The sequence below is a fragment of the Monodon monoceros genome, unplaced genomic scaffold (assembly GCF_005190385.1).
Source record: "Monodon monoceros isolate NGI ecotype Baffin Bay Population unplaced genomic scaffold, NGI_Narwhal_1 Super_Scaffold_13, whole genome shotgun sequence".
NCBI classification, from domain to species: Eukaryota; Metazoa; Chordata; class Mammalia; order Artiodactyla; family Monodontidae; genus Monodon; species Monodon monoceros.
Window position 1 is genome coordinate 64,961,357 of NW_021703769.1, and position 14,501 is coordinate 64,975,857.

A 14,501-nucleotide genomic window follows, 5' to 3' on the forward strand; every position below is an offset into this window, starting at 1 on the left:
GGCCATCATCAAAAAATCTATAAACAATAAATCCTGGAGAGGGTGTGGAGAAAAGGGAACCCTCTTGCACTGTTGGTGGGAATGTAAATTGATACGGCCACTATGGAGAACAGTATGGAGGTTCCTCAAAAAACTAAAAATAGAACTACCATAAGTACCATACCACTACTGGGCATATACCCTGAGAAAACCATAATTCAAAAAGAGTCATGTACCACAATGTTCATTGAAGCTCCATTTACAATAGGCAGGACATGGAAGCAACCTAAGTGTCCACTGACAGATGAATGCATAAAGAAGATGTGGCACATATATACAATGGAATATTACTCAGCCATAAAAAGAAAGGAAATTGAGTTATTTGTAGTGAGATAGCTGGACCTAGAGACTGTCATACAGAGTGAAGTGAGTCAGAAAGAGAAAAACAAATACTGTATGTTAACACATATATATGGAATCTAAAAAAAAAAAAGGTTCTGAAGAACCTAGGGGCAGGACAGGAGTAAAGACGCAGACATAGAGAATGGACTTAAGGACACGGGGAGGGGGAAGGGTAAGCTGGGACGAAGTGAGAGAATGGCATGGACATATATACACTACCAAAAGTAAAATAGATGGCTAGTGGGAAGCAGCCACATAGCACAGGGAGATCAGCTCGGTGCTTTGTGTCCACCTAGAGGGGTAGGATAGGGAGGGTGGGAGGGAGATGCAAGAGGGAGGAGATATGGGGATGTATGTATACGTATAGCTGATTCACTTTGTTATACAGCAGAAAATAACACACCACTGTAAAGCAATTATACTCCAATAAAGATGTTTAAAAAGTCAGTATAAATATCTTTTTGCTAATAATTCTTTTCTCTTTAAAATAAAGCAGTAATTATAAAAGTGTGTTGATGGGCTTATAATGTATAAAGATGTAATTTTACAAAAGAAAGGGAGGGAATAGAGGGATATTGGGGCAAAAATTTTGATACACTGTTGAAATTAAGTTGGTAAATCTAAGCTGTTGGGTTTCGTTTGAGATAAAACCCACCATTTTAAACTGTACAGTTCAGTGATTTTTAGTATATTCACAGTGGTATGTGGCCATCGCCAATATCTAATTCCAGAGTATTTGCATCACCCCAGGAAAAAGAAACCCCAAACTTCCTAATTCCTCCTCCCGCATCCCCTGGCATCCACAAATGTCTCTGCCTCTGTGGATTTACCTATTCTGTATATTTCATGTAAATGGAATAATACAATATGTAGCCTTTTGTGTCTGGCTTTTTTCATTTAACATAGGGTTCATCCATATTGCAGCTTGTATCAGTACTTTAAATTTTTTTCTGAATAATATTCTATTGTATGGATTTTGTTTATCGCTTGATGGCCATTTGGGTTGTTTCCCCTTTTCTTGCTATTATGAATAATGCTATGAACATTCATGTACAAGTTTTTGTATAAATGTATGTATTCTAACTCCAACTGAGTACACTGTTATACACTTCAATTCTGACACTAGCCACCTAGAGTTAGCACAGATCCCACAAATTAAGGGCTCTGTCCTCCACAAGATTGCCTCTAATTCAGACACTGCCACAAGTTCGGGGGGGCGGGGCACTTCTGACCTACTGGCTACAAATTTGGGATTTCCCACGACCCCCTCTAGTTCAATAGAGAGACAGTTATGATACTTTGAACGGGGCCATGGAAGCATAGAGGAGCAGTCAGCCCAGAATGGGAACGTAAGCTTGTCGAGGAAGACTTCCCAGAAGTGACTGCTAAGCTGTGACTGGAGTTTTGAATCATAGGTAGAAACCAGGAGAAGAAGTTTGGAAGAGTAGTTTAGGCAGAGGGAACAGCATATACGAAGACCTGGGGTGTGTGTGTGTGTGTTAGAGATGATTTAAGAGTTAATTTAAGAATTTGAGCATCAAATGTCAAAAAAGAAAAAAAAGCAATATCATCCAGACCTTTGTAGGACATTTGGACTTAGAGGAGAGAGAGTGTGTAGAAGGAAAACCAGATCCAACAAAGACCCCTAAAGAATGCCAAATTTTAACGCATGGCAGAGAAAAAGGTGTCTGTGAAAAAAGACAGAGAAAGAAAAACTAAAGAGGCATGAGGAAAATAAATAGAACATGGAGTCACCAAAACTAAAGGAAATGTGTTTGAAGAAGCTGTATCAGATGCTGCTAAAATGTTAAGGAAAGGACTTAGAAATGCCCATTAGAGTCAGCAGTATGGAATGAGCGAGCCTGGCAAGAGCTGTGTCAGTGGGGCGGTTGGGGTAAAAGCCAAGCTGCAGTAGATTAAAGAGTGAACAAGACTCTGGGAAGTGGGGACAGGGACTCTCGACAGGGTAGGGGACAAAGGATACTAGGCGGAGCGGACAGAAACACAAACATGTCGACACCAGAGGATGGCTTGACGTGATAGTTTTGTTTAATGATAAGGGAGACTTAGGGGACTTCCCTGTCAATCCAGTGGTTAAGACTCCGCACATCTAATGCAGGGGGCGCAGGTTCTATCCCTGGTCAGGGAGCTAGGATCCCACGTGCCGCGCAGTGCGGCCAAAAAATAAAATAAAAACAGTTGAAAAAAAATAGGGAAGACTTAAGGCTTATTCAAACAATTTTGCAATCCAGAAGAGAAAGAAAATAATAAGTTGGGCAAGCTCCCAAAGAAAGTGAGAGGGAATGGGATCCAAAACAAAGGGAGAAAGATCAATAGGATGAAAGAACAAGTGTGTGCAGATAAATTCATAAGTTTTGATGGTGGACAGTTGAGGGGTTGCTGTCTGATGGCCTCTATCTTTTCTGAAAGGTAACAGACACAGGCACCTACTTAAGTGATAGGGGTGGTGAATGGCTCTCATATTGAGGGAGAGTGCAGCAGACTTGGAATGGTCACAGTAGAGAATGGGGAAGCGCTGAATTAGGAAAATCTAATTAGTTTCTGGGTAGTGGTGATGGTCATGAGATAGAAACTTAGGAATTTATAGTGGCACACCTCTGCTCTGAGATGTGATTTTCTTCATCAGCATTCAGCATACTGGAGGTAAGTGCAGGAGGGGCAAAACCTATGTTGAATCAGGGTTATGGTTTTTGCCAGGTGGGTGCAGTGAAAGGATAGAAGTTAGGTGGTAATATGATGGATCAAGGACTCTAGGCTGGATAAGGAAAGAAGTGAAGACAATAGGAAAGTGATGGATGGGGAGAAAATAGGGGCCAGTGCCAGGAAGTGCCAGGGAGGTATAAGAACAGGTGAAAGTAACAGGAATGGACACTGTTACTATAGTGGACACTAGTGACTGGCCTAATAAACCTATTATGTTACTCGGGTTTTCAGACATTGCCTATGTATGGTTCATTAAGTTTCCTTGTTTTACGTGTTGACTCTTTTTGGCCAGTTCACTATTTATAAGCACCCGCATCTTAAGGTAGAACCCAGAAATCACAGCTGATAAAAAATAATCATCACGAGCAGTGCTTCCGGAGGAAAAAAATTAAATATGTGAAGTTTTTAAGTTACCTATAGACTATTATTTTCTGTGCTTGTGCCTCTACTCATTTAAAGTATGAGCTGCCAGGGTATGACTTACACCGGAAGGTATGTGTCACTGCCTACATTGGGGCCCCCTACCAGGCCCCTTCTCACCTGCCTCCAGGTTCTCCTAAATTTCCTCAGCCAACCTGTCACTGAAACATGAAACTCTATAATTTCAGTTAAGTTGGAATATTGTCCCTTACTTAACTACAGGTGCTCTTGGAAAGGGCAATATGTTAAGCCTTTATCAGTCACTAAGACTTTTGTGGTAACGTGTTTGGTTTGTGTTACCAGTAGGATAGCTTGCCAAGATTAGATTCTTATATCCCCAGGGAGAAAGTAGAGTAAGAAATCCACATCAGTTGTAGGGTTTGGGTGGGCCAGTTCACAATACCTACAGCTAACGAAGAGGGCCCCCTGAGAGGAAGAGAACATGAGTAGGAAGAAAACTCAAGGGAGAGATGGGAGAGGGCAATAGCAAATGTTAACTTCACAATTTTGTTCAAATTCAGCCCTATCTTGGAAAACCCTCTCCGTAGTCAGTTTAGCGAGCAGTTACTGCATATGATTTGCTCTGACAGTTTGGTGGGAATGTGTGCTTTTCTGATGTACAATTACTGTGTTTCAAATTTTCTGTGACACAGCTTTTACATGTAGTGATGACATGCCTTGTAATCATCCTCATTGTGGCAATAGACATGTTCAGACTGTGTTAAATCATTTCAGCAGTGTCTGGATCTATAGATGATGGGTGTCAAAAGCCTCTTTAGTTAAGATTCCCCACTTAACAGGGTAAGATTCGTTATGACTTCCTTTTCTGTGTTTTGATAACACAGGTGAGATACTAAGAGGCATGTGGGATGCTATAGTTCCTAGTTGGTTTTCCTTTTTCCTATTGTGTGCAAGTTTTTATTTGGCTAGACTGGTTACCTAGGAAACAGCTGCAGGGTAAAGATGGATTGGCTATTTGGAAAATGGAATTACAGGCCCCTTCAGGAGGCAAAAGACCTGTTGGATAAAACAAAAATTAGTGAATGGCTGAATTTATGCTTAATTTAGTGTGCTTCAACAAATCAAACTGAGACAGTTCCATAGGAGAACCTAGTTAATGCAGCATTATTTTTAAATTTAGCTTGTTTTTAATTTATTAAGTTCACCAAATGTTTATTAATTCCTGCTTTGTGCCCACTGCTGCAGGCCATTCTAAGGGTTTCCAATGAAACAGAAGGTTCAGTTCCCTCTTGAAAAGCTCATTTTCTGTTTGGGGTTAAAAGAAGTTACCTTAAAATCAAGTGCACGATTATGTGATACAGTCTAAATGTGTTCAGAGAATTTGGAGGATGTGAAAGATCTTGGCTAGTCAATGTGAGTGATGGATTTGAATCTACAGGCAGGAGATAATTCTTTGAGGTAAAAGATGAAATTTAAAGACCTGGTGAAAGTTTGGGTACTAACAGTTACATGAATGTACAAGATTCAATGGTAGCAGCACAGTTACCCTTGCAGATCCCTACACCCAGACAGCTTATGGAAAATATGTAACTGTGATATAAATTATATTGCCGTAGAATCTTAAGAAAATGAATTTTAGTGACAATGTTGACCAACCACTGTTTGCACTAGCCTTTGCATAATTTAAGAAAACTCTATTTTCACTGAAAGTGTGACAGTATTAGTTTTGTAATCTCAGACCACTACAAAAATGTGAGCACATAAGAGACACTCAATAAAATATTTATGAATTGACTTGCTTATATACAGTACACCTTCTTGTTAGTTAGCATTAGCTTTCTTTTCTTCCAGAATGTAGCTGTTGAATATTTGGTCTTGATTTGTGGTGATAAGGACTTTCGTAAATACAGACGCATAACTCTTCTTTTACAGCGGAACATCTGTCAGGTTATTTCCATTGATTTGTAGAAAGTATAGGTATCATTTTCATTTTCTTACTTGTTCTCTTTGTATTCACTTGGTGTGCTGTGCCAGCCAGGAGAGGAGGAAAAAGCAATCCTACTCAGAAAGCTTTACAACCTATAGGCACAGGAAGTTAAATTTGAGCCCTCCTTGCCATGTCCATAAATGGAAAGTAAACGAGGCAACATAAGGATACTCAAAATATTTTGAAAGGGAAATGTTTTAGTTATGGTTTATTGAACCTACAACTTCAAATATTTGCCAGCAAAAAATAATTCTCAAATGTAAATCTCAGGACTTCCCTGGTGGCGCAGTAGTTAAGAATCCGCCTGCCAGTGCAGGGGACACGGGTTCGAGCCCTGGTCCTGGAAGATCCCACATGCCACGGAGCAACTAAGCCCATGCGCCACAACTACTGAGCCTGTGCTCTAGAGCCCGCGAGCCACAACTACTGAGCCCACGCTCCTAGAGCCCGTGCTCCACAACAAGAGGAGCCACCGCAATGAGAAGCGCGCACACCGCAACAAAGAGTAGCCCCGGCTCTCCGCAACTAGAGAAAGCCTGTGTGCAGCAACGAAGACCCAACGCAGCCAAAAATAAATAAATAAATTTATTAAAAAAAAAAAAAAGTAGAAGTCCACTAGCTATTTATAGAGTTACCAATGAAAGTTTCTTTGTATTTTAAATTTGTGAAGAGAATTGTTACTATAATCAGAATCCATAATATTGAATTTTGCCAGGGGGTCTTTCATTGCCTGTTGTCTATTCTCACTGTACTGATAGCTTTTATAAATGAGATAGTGACTACAGAGGGTAATTTGTTAGAAGATTTTTGCTGAGTGATCAGGAGTGGTTTCCTGTTAGAAGAGCTTGAGCACTGCTGTGAATGCCTTCTTTATTTCCAAAATTACCATAAAATGCCTTATCATAATAAGACACGCCCTCTCCCTCAAGTTTTCTTTTCAAGGAAACTTTTTAATGTTTCATTTTAAGAACAATTATGCAACTCCCTGGTACCTACTCACCCCTATTGTCGTCCCTTTTCTGGTTTCAAGCAATCACCATGATACTAAAAATGTTAGTAACTGTCAAAAACTTTGAACTGATTTACTTCTCTGGCCTGTGGAATCACTCCACTCCAAACAGCAGCTCGGAGGAGGGACAGGGTGGCATTACTTACTGTGACAGTTTGCTCACTTTCTATCCCTCTCCCACCCCTCATCTGCCTCCATCTTGCTGGCGATGATCCTGTAATTATAATGCTGTTTGCACCTATGCGGAGATCACAAGAAGGGCCTAATTATTAGATTATTTGAGAGAAAAAGGTACAACTTGTTTGCGTTATCGTCTTCCACTCTTTTGAAAAGTTATAGTCAGAGTTAGCATTAGAGGAAAAAAGACCACAACAATTCTGAGAGCAGAACTGATTTTTCTCTTCATTTTCTTTGAATACATTGCTTATTTCTACAAATGTACGAATGGCAAAGGCATGTTGCAGGAAAAACCCCTCCCTCCAACAGCCCCACCGACCCACATATACATCTGTATGTACAGGTTCAGCCCTGGTCTGTCTTCTCCCACCAAGGGCAGCTTCCCAAAATGCCTCTGGGAATTTTACTTACTGTCCTCAAAAAAGGCACTTGTTCATGGCAGGTGCTATGATTTTGAGGTTAATGTCTTTTTGTTGTAGTTATTCATAATGAGAAAATAAGACCAATAAAAGATGCAGAAATCTGTTGTTTTCAGTGGCTCCAGAAATTTCTTTTCTTGTATTTTTGGCAGCTGTTTTCCCATTTGCAGTTGCCCTTAAAGTGGGAAGCAAGCAACTTTTACTCAAAAGTGACATTTTAGTTGTTCTTCTTACTGGGGAAAAGGATAAAATAATAATTCTTTCATCTTCCTTATCTAGGTTTCTGTAAATTAATTCACCCCAAATTTGCTAGAGAGGTTCCCTGGGTTTGACATGAGAACATGTTTGTTTAAAAATAGCAGTTGATGTTTTACAAAAACCACTTTCATTTATTTAAATGGAAGAGGGGGCACTTTAAAAATTAGCACCGATGCCTTTATGCTTTTCTGCTGAAGCATACTAGTAATGATTTGGCACTGTGAGTACTTGTACATTGTACAAAAATTGTTGACTTACCAAATGGGGTGAACCTACTAGTTTTTCCAGCATTTTCTTGAATTTAGTGGAAAAGTACTTATATTGAAATTTTCTTAGACCTTTTAAGTTTAATAAAATAATATTAGTTCCAGTATTTAATCCATTATTTAATTTTATTTTATTTATGTATTACACTTTAGACATATTTCAAGTTTGCCTTCAAATTTTTAAAACGTGTGTTTCTCCTCAGCCAAAATAAAATCATATACATTTGAGTCTTGGATCTGGGAATAGAAAAGTTCCAATTCTTTTTGCTAGTATGGTAATCTCAGCAAGAGCGGGAACCTCATCTCTTGTTCACTGTTATTTTCCTGGAGCCTAGAACAGTGCCAGACACAAGTACCGAGAAAAGTATTTAATAAATGACTGAATGAATTGCCTTCTATGACTTGTGAGGTTGTTTTTTGTTTTTTTTTAAGTTCACTTTGTACCTTAAACAAAGTATTACTACATAGTGGACTACTGCAGGATGCTGAAAAATAGGACTCAGTGGAATTCAGTGCTTGAATGACCCACTCAGAGAGAAAAGGACTAAAGGGGTTTTGGTAGGGACAATTCCCTGGGTGTGCCAAACCCACTAAAATACTCCCACGTTTTGCATCTCTCCAGGAGCACTCACTGTGGGCCTTGTGCGACAGTGTCAAACAATCCATGGACGAGACCGGACATGCATCCCACCTCGGCTTCCCCCAGAGTGGGTCACCACACTGTTTTTTATCATCATGGGAATCATTTCATTGACTGTCACATGTGGTTTGCTGGTGGCTTCCCACTGGCGAAGAGAAGCCACAAAATATGCTCGATGGATAGCATTCACTGGAAGTAAGTAACCTGTGCTAACTAAATTTGTCTAGAAGGCACTCACCCTGGAATCAAGACTCAGTAATAAGGACTTTCTAATCATCAAAGGGCACCACTTGCATACGGCCATCAGATAGACTCTACGCGGTCCCATCAGCTCTTCCGAATTCTCACCATAAGACCAGGACATCCAAACCTTAATTGCTTTGTATAACGTGCTATTTTAATGAATTTTATTTTTGCTCACATTGTGACCTAAGTGTTCCAGGTCTGTGACTCAGAGCTACCACTAACCTGAGTCTTCCTCTTCTTAAAGGTATTGGTATCGTCTGTCAAATAAAGATAAATCTAGAAGAAAATATACAGAAATACAAATTAGTTTAAGGTGGTGATTTGCTTTTTAATATCATTGATTTGAGTTTCTACCATAAGTTGTGGTGTGACCATTGAAAAATCAACACATTTGGTTATTTAATAATCGTTTCTCAACATCTCTGATGCCATTTCAGCTATGCCCAAGGGTGTGATAATACTTATATATTACACATTCTCTTGTACTTTGCAAAACTGGTTTAATTTCAGAGCACAACGCAGTCTTTTCCCAAGCCAAAAGCAACAAAAATGCTCAAAGGGAAGATTTCTGTAGTTCTGCTTTCTTCTTTCTAAAGCAGGTTTGTCCCCCAGGGAACATTTGTCAAAGTCTGGAAACATTTTTGATTGTCCCAACTAAGGGGATGCTCCTGGCATGTGGTGAGTAGGGTCCAGGGATGCTGCTGAACAGTGTACAGATGCACAGAATAGCCCTCCACAGCAGAGACTAATCTGGCCCCAAATGGCAATAGGGCCCTGTTGAGAAACCCTGCTCTAAAGAACAGGATAACTATCCCTATGCCAAATACTACGGGATTTAATTTCTAATTCAGTGTCTTATAATCATCTCAGGTTTTCTTAAGTTTTTAAAAAAATGAATATTACAACACAGCTTACTTTCACCTGATATTGTCATGTAGAACTTGTATTACAGGGCTAAGGCATAATCCCTATTAATGTTAAAACTCAATTTATTCTTAAAGATCATAGGATAGGGATATTAGTTCGTGAGTCTCTGTTTCTCCCTATCTCTCTGTGAAACTCTCTTTAGAGAATGTATATGTTTCTGGATCTGTTGTTTTATTTTTGTATCTGTTTCTCCCTTAATTTTAAAATTTAGATCAAGTTGCAGTTGATATAAAAAGGCTTCTCCATCCTTGTTAAGAAATGTGAAACAGGTTGATCTTTTTTGAGGTCAAACAGACCTCCTGAGACAGTTCTTTTCTAAATAGTAGGGTCTAGAGGCAGTTATAGAGACAGAGCTACTAAATTAAAGGGTATTGATGGGGAATTTAAAGAGAATCTTTACTCACAGATACAGTTACTTATCCACTCTTTAGAATTCACTCTTTAGGAGTAAAATAAAATCAAAGAAGAAGGATTTAGTTTCTGGATTTAGTTGAAATTTGGGAGTGCATGTGCTCTGAATACCAAAAATCTGAAATATTGTTTAGCAAAGTAATATCAGTCAGAGAAAAGCATTAAGGTGCTCACATGAGCCATTGGTTCTTATAACCCAGTAAAGGGAAAGAACTTTGATTATCTTGTTTTTCGTTCCTCTTCAAGAGAAATATTTAAGTACATATTTAATATATAGCTACCTTGAAATGCAGAATGTTTTTCCTTTATTTTCCATTTTAAATAATTTAACTTTTTAAAATAATATGTGCATGATAACATAATTCAAAGCCTATGAAAGGGTCACCAAGTGAAAAGTAAATCTCATTTGTGGCTCTGTCACCCGGTCGTCTGATACTCCTTTCCTGGAAGCAACCATTCTCACCAGTTTCTGGGGTTTCCTACCAGTGGTGTTTCTATGCATAGAAACATATATGTATATGTGTGAGTGTTCTATAAATACATATTTATTCTATTTATACTATTCTGTATCTTGGATTTTTCGTTCAGCAATATATCTTGGTGTTGATGTCATCTAAGGAAGCATAGAGCTACATTCCCAGAGCTAGCTTACTGGGGTGGTAGTCATAAGAGGGATTGGGCTCCCCCTAGTGTTTCCGTTCAGTCTTTGAAAATGTACTTCATCTCTATTTTATGCACTTCTATTCCAGTTAAGCTATAGTTTGGTAAGAATATAAGCTAACATTTTCTGATGGATTTACACAGTGGAAATGTTCAAAGGAGAGCCACACATGAGGGGGCTCACCTATGGGGGCAAGGCTGTGCCTTTTTCTTCAAGTCTGACCCTTGTCCTTGCTTTTGCCACCCTAATTTACTTGTCTACCAGTACACCTGATTGACTTTCACCACCAAGAAATCTATGCTATACAGGATATGAAGTTATGTCTTTACAGACTTATTTAGGACCCAGAACTTAATTGTCAAAAGTTGATATGTATTTTCAGCATTAACAGTATTTTAAGATCTAAAGTAACTTCACAGGTCTCAATACCTAAAAAAACCCACAGAAAACAGGAAAACAAAGACAAAAAAACCTCACCCACCAACATTACATCTCCCCAGGATAGAGAACTCGATTCCTTGGATTAAAAACAAATATTGGATAGAATTAGGAGTTCATTGCTTCCTTAAAATTTGATTAAGCTTTTCCTAACCAATTTGGAAAATATTTAACACTTGTAAAATATTAAACCCTGCTTTAAATATAGTCATTAAATGATTACTCCTTTATAAAAGATAGATTTTTATTTTACAGTAGAAAATAGGAAAGGATAGGAATTAAGTTGGCACATCAATTAACAGAATGAACAACAGTAATATCTGCATATCTTTTAAGGACTTCTAAATTATTTTAGTGTTTCTTGAGGTTAGAGATTAATCCACATTAAAGAACAAATTGTTTTTAAGGCAATAATGTTTTCCCATTGTTTTTATTAGATTGTCTACAGCTATTTAGATTGTGGTTTCATTTTACTTACCAAACCATATTAAGGCATAAGCACCGTTAGAGATTGGTGACAGATACCACAGATCAGGGGGCACTGGCAGCAGTAATAAAGTTATTTATTGCTAACTATGCAACAGAAAGGCCGAAAGATCTAATACTGAATACCTGAATTTTTCATTTGTTCTGTAGTAGGTATCCAAAAGAATTTAAATCTGCTTATGTAACATTATTTGGTGTGGTTATATGCCCAAAATGAAACAGATTCTATGTCTGCTTAATATAAAATAATCCACCCAAATGGTGCGAAGCAAACGAGAGTGCTGGTGTGTTTCTTAAGCTAGTGTATTATTTAAGAAAATGTTACGTTTTACAGCATTTCTGGAGCTTCCTTCCAGGAAATATTCCTAATTGGCTTTTTCAGGACTCTCCTATTAAATTTTGTAGATTGAGTAACACAAAAATAATTTAGGACAAGTGTCAGCTGGTATATTTATCCAGGACTCTGTCAGTATTGCTAGGGATGGGTTTAACTGAGAAAAGTTTTCTCATTCAGTTAATATTGGGAATGACTATAGAATGACATTACACTGAAGAAATGTTTCTGCCTTCAAAGAAATTTGAAAGACTATGAACATTTGACCAACATGCTTTCAAAAAGCATAAAATAATAATAATAATAGTAATAAAAAGCATAAAATATTTTCTTGGAAACGCCAGCCTATCTATAGGTAATTTGTGTTCCCTAAGAAGAGTGTTTCTTTGTTAGCACAGGGGAGCACGTGGTTTCCTAAAACAGCCAACTGTGGAATTACTTCTGCCCAGACACTGGGTTTTCTGATATCTTTCTAGAAGCATTTTAGCAAATAATATATTTCATTCTGTTTGCATACAAAATTCAAAAGATTTCCCCACTCTCCCCCACTTTAAACTCTGTAGTCAGAAACCTGGGAGATTTTTCTTTTTGGAACGTTGTCCGTGATGAGAGATAACCAGTCTGACAATTTGCTCCTCATCACAGAAGCCTGTGGTTCTTTCCACTAGCTGATTTTAAATCAGAGTAAGATAAATAGTATTTATATTTGTATGCACCTTTTCTCAATTCCTCATAGTTAATACCAACTGAGAGAGCAGAGAATTGGCAAAATAATGCTAGGACAATAATAATATACAGCATTTATTCAGCACTTACTATCAACCTGTCACTCACTGTGCGAAGGACTTGACATTGTTTTGTTTATCCTTGTACTATATACTTACCCATTTTCAGAATTTCAGAAGCCTAAGATTACACCAATAGTAAGTAGTAGAGCCGGAACTTAGCCCCTGTCTGACACTAGCCAGAGCCCTTAGTCACTACTTTAAATGGTCAAGAATCGTATATACGAGTACTTAGTAGGTTTGGAGGCCTTCCTTAATGCTGATATTCAAAACTATGTAAAAGGCTAAGCTAGCTTTTACTGTATTTAATTGTTAGGCTTTGGGGATCTGTAGTATACACAAATCTTTTGATAAGTGATCCATATTGTAACAGATTTGACCATGTCATCAATCCACAACCCTTCTTATAAACTTCCTTTGTGCCAAATTTTCATTGTTTTCTTAATCACCAAACCATGTTACTAATGTTGTGTTCTGGTTTGTTTTACAGTGATCCTTTTCTGTATGGCTGCCCTAATATTTCCAATAGGATTTTACATCAATGAAGTCGGAGGTCAACCATATAAATTACCCAACAACACAGTAGTTGGGTCATCATACGTACTTTTTGTCTTATCAATTTTCTTTACAATAGTAGGACTTCTATTTGCCGGCAAAGTTTGTTTACCAGGCTGATGAATGTCTGAATTGCTTGACTCTTATTATTTTTAATTTTATTTTATTTTTTTATTTTTGGAGGGTGGGGAGGACAAAGGCAAGGCATCTGAGTAGTCCTCACATAGGAAGATGCTTAGATGAAACTGATGCTGAAAAGAAAAAAAAATGCTTTGATTTGTTCTCACTATGCACTTTGGATTTAAAAACAAAAAATAAGGAGAGCCTTTTCCATAACCAAATACAGACAATATTGACTAAATCTCCTGAGCATATTCAGGCAGTCAGGTCTGCACTGTGATAGCAACCTAGTGAAGGAGAATGCTTTATACTGAAAAGCATGTGGCCCTTTGTGACTCTGTGGTTCCATTTTTAACGTCTAATGATTCATTTGAGGGAGGAAAAAATAAGTCTAAGTATTTATGAATCATGGCGGACCAGAGGGATGCAAGAGAAGTTCATGTGGGGCTGGCCTCACCTCCTAAGAAATTAGAGTTCACAGCTTCCTTGTAATGTTATGAGCCTTTGGCACCAGAATGGATTGCCATTGCATTACTGCACCAAGAAGCCAATAGATCAAAACTTGTTTGCTAAAATGTATGTAAACATTCTGAAATTCCCTATTCTCTGTGTACAAAAAAAAAAAAAAAAAAATCAAACACTAAGAAACATGTCGTTGGGGGGCGGGGGGTTGGGTGGGGGAAATTTTCCTTATATTTATATAAATATATATATAATATATATATTTTGCTGATGCAGTATACAGTGTGTATATATGTGTGTGTGCGTATGTGTGTGTGTAAATTTATATACACACACATGCAAACAGTTCCTGGAAGAGAACTCTGAATGCTTTGCTAGCAAAACACTGTGGTGTGCAAACCTAGAACTCAATAGAAAAAAAGCCATTTATCTGAAGGCTGCATAGTGGAGAGAGTCTTCAGTTTACCTCATTCTTTGTAGCAGCCCTTGATTTTAACAGGTTTTTGTAATAGGTACAAATAATCCCATACCCTTCTAGGTGCAATTTTAAGTTAAGCTAAAATTCTTTGTAGGGTTAATTTATTTGTTTATGATAGTAGAAGGTAAGATCATGTCAAACCTTATAATTTGGGGAATCTGACACTATTTAAATTATTGGCAACTGTTGTCTGTTGTACAGAGGTTCTCTTTTTCTACTGGCTCGTTCTGTTACATTAATAAAGCATTTTATATGTTTAAGCACACAACTTTACATAAATACAAAATTCACTAGTAATATCGATTTACAATATTTTGGCCATTTATAACACTAACTTCACTCTGCCATAAAAATTA

At 37.9% G+C, this 14,501-nt stretch overlaps 1 protein-coding gene across 1 annotated transcript in view; it reads left to right on the forward strand.

The window, feature by feature from the left end:
• MOSMO (modulator of smoothened) overlaps positions 1–13,838 on the forward strand; it is a 55,704-nt gene extending 41,866 nt beyond the window's left edge. The window contains exons 2-3 of the mRNA XM_029221140.1: positions 8,225–8,437; positions 13,021–13,838. Of these exons, the coding sequence (XP_029076973.1) occupies positions 8,225–8,437; positions 13,021–13,205 (398 nt within the window). The 3' untranslated portion in view covers positions 13,206–13,838. The remainder of the gene's footprint in view (positions 1–8,224; positions 8,438–13,020) is intronic.
• Positions 13,839–14,501: the final 663 nt, after the last annotated feature.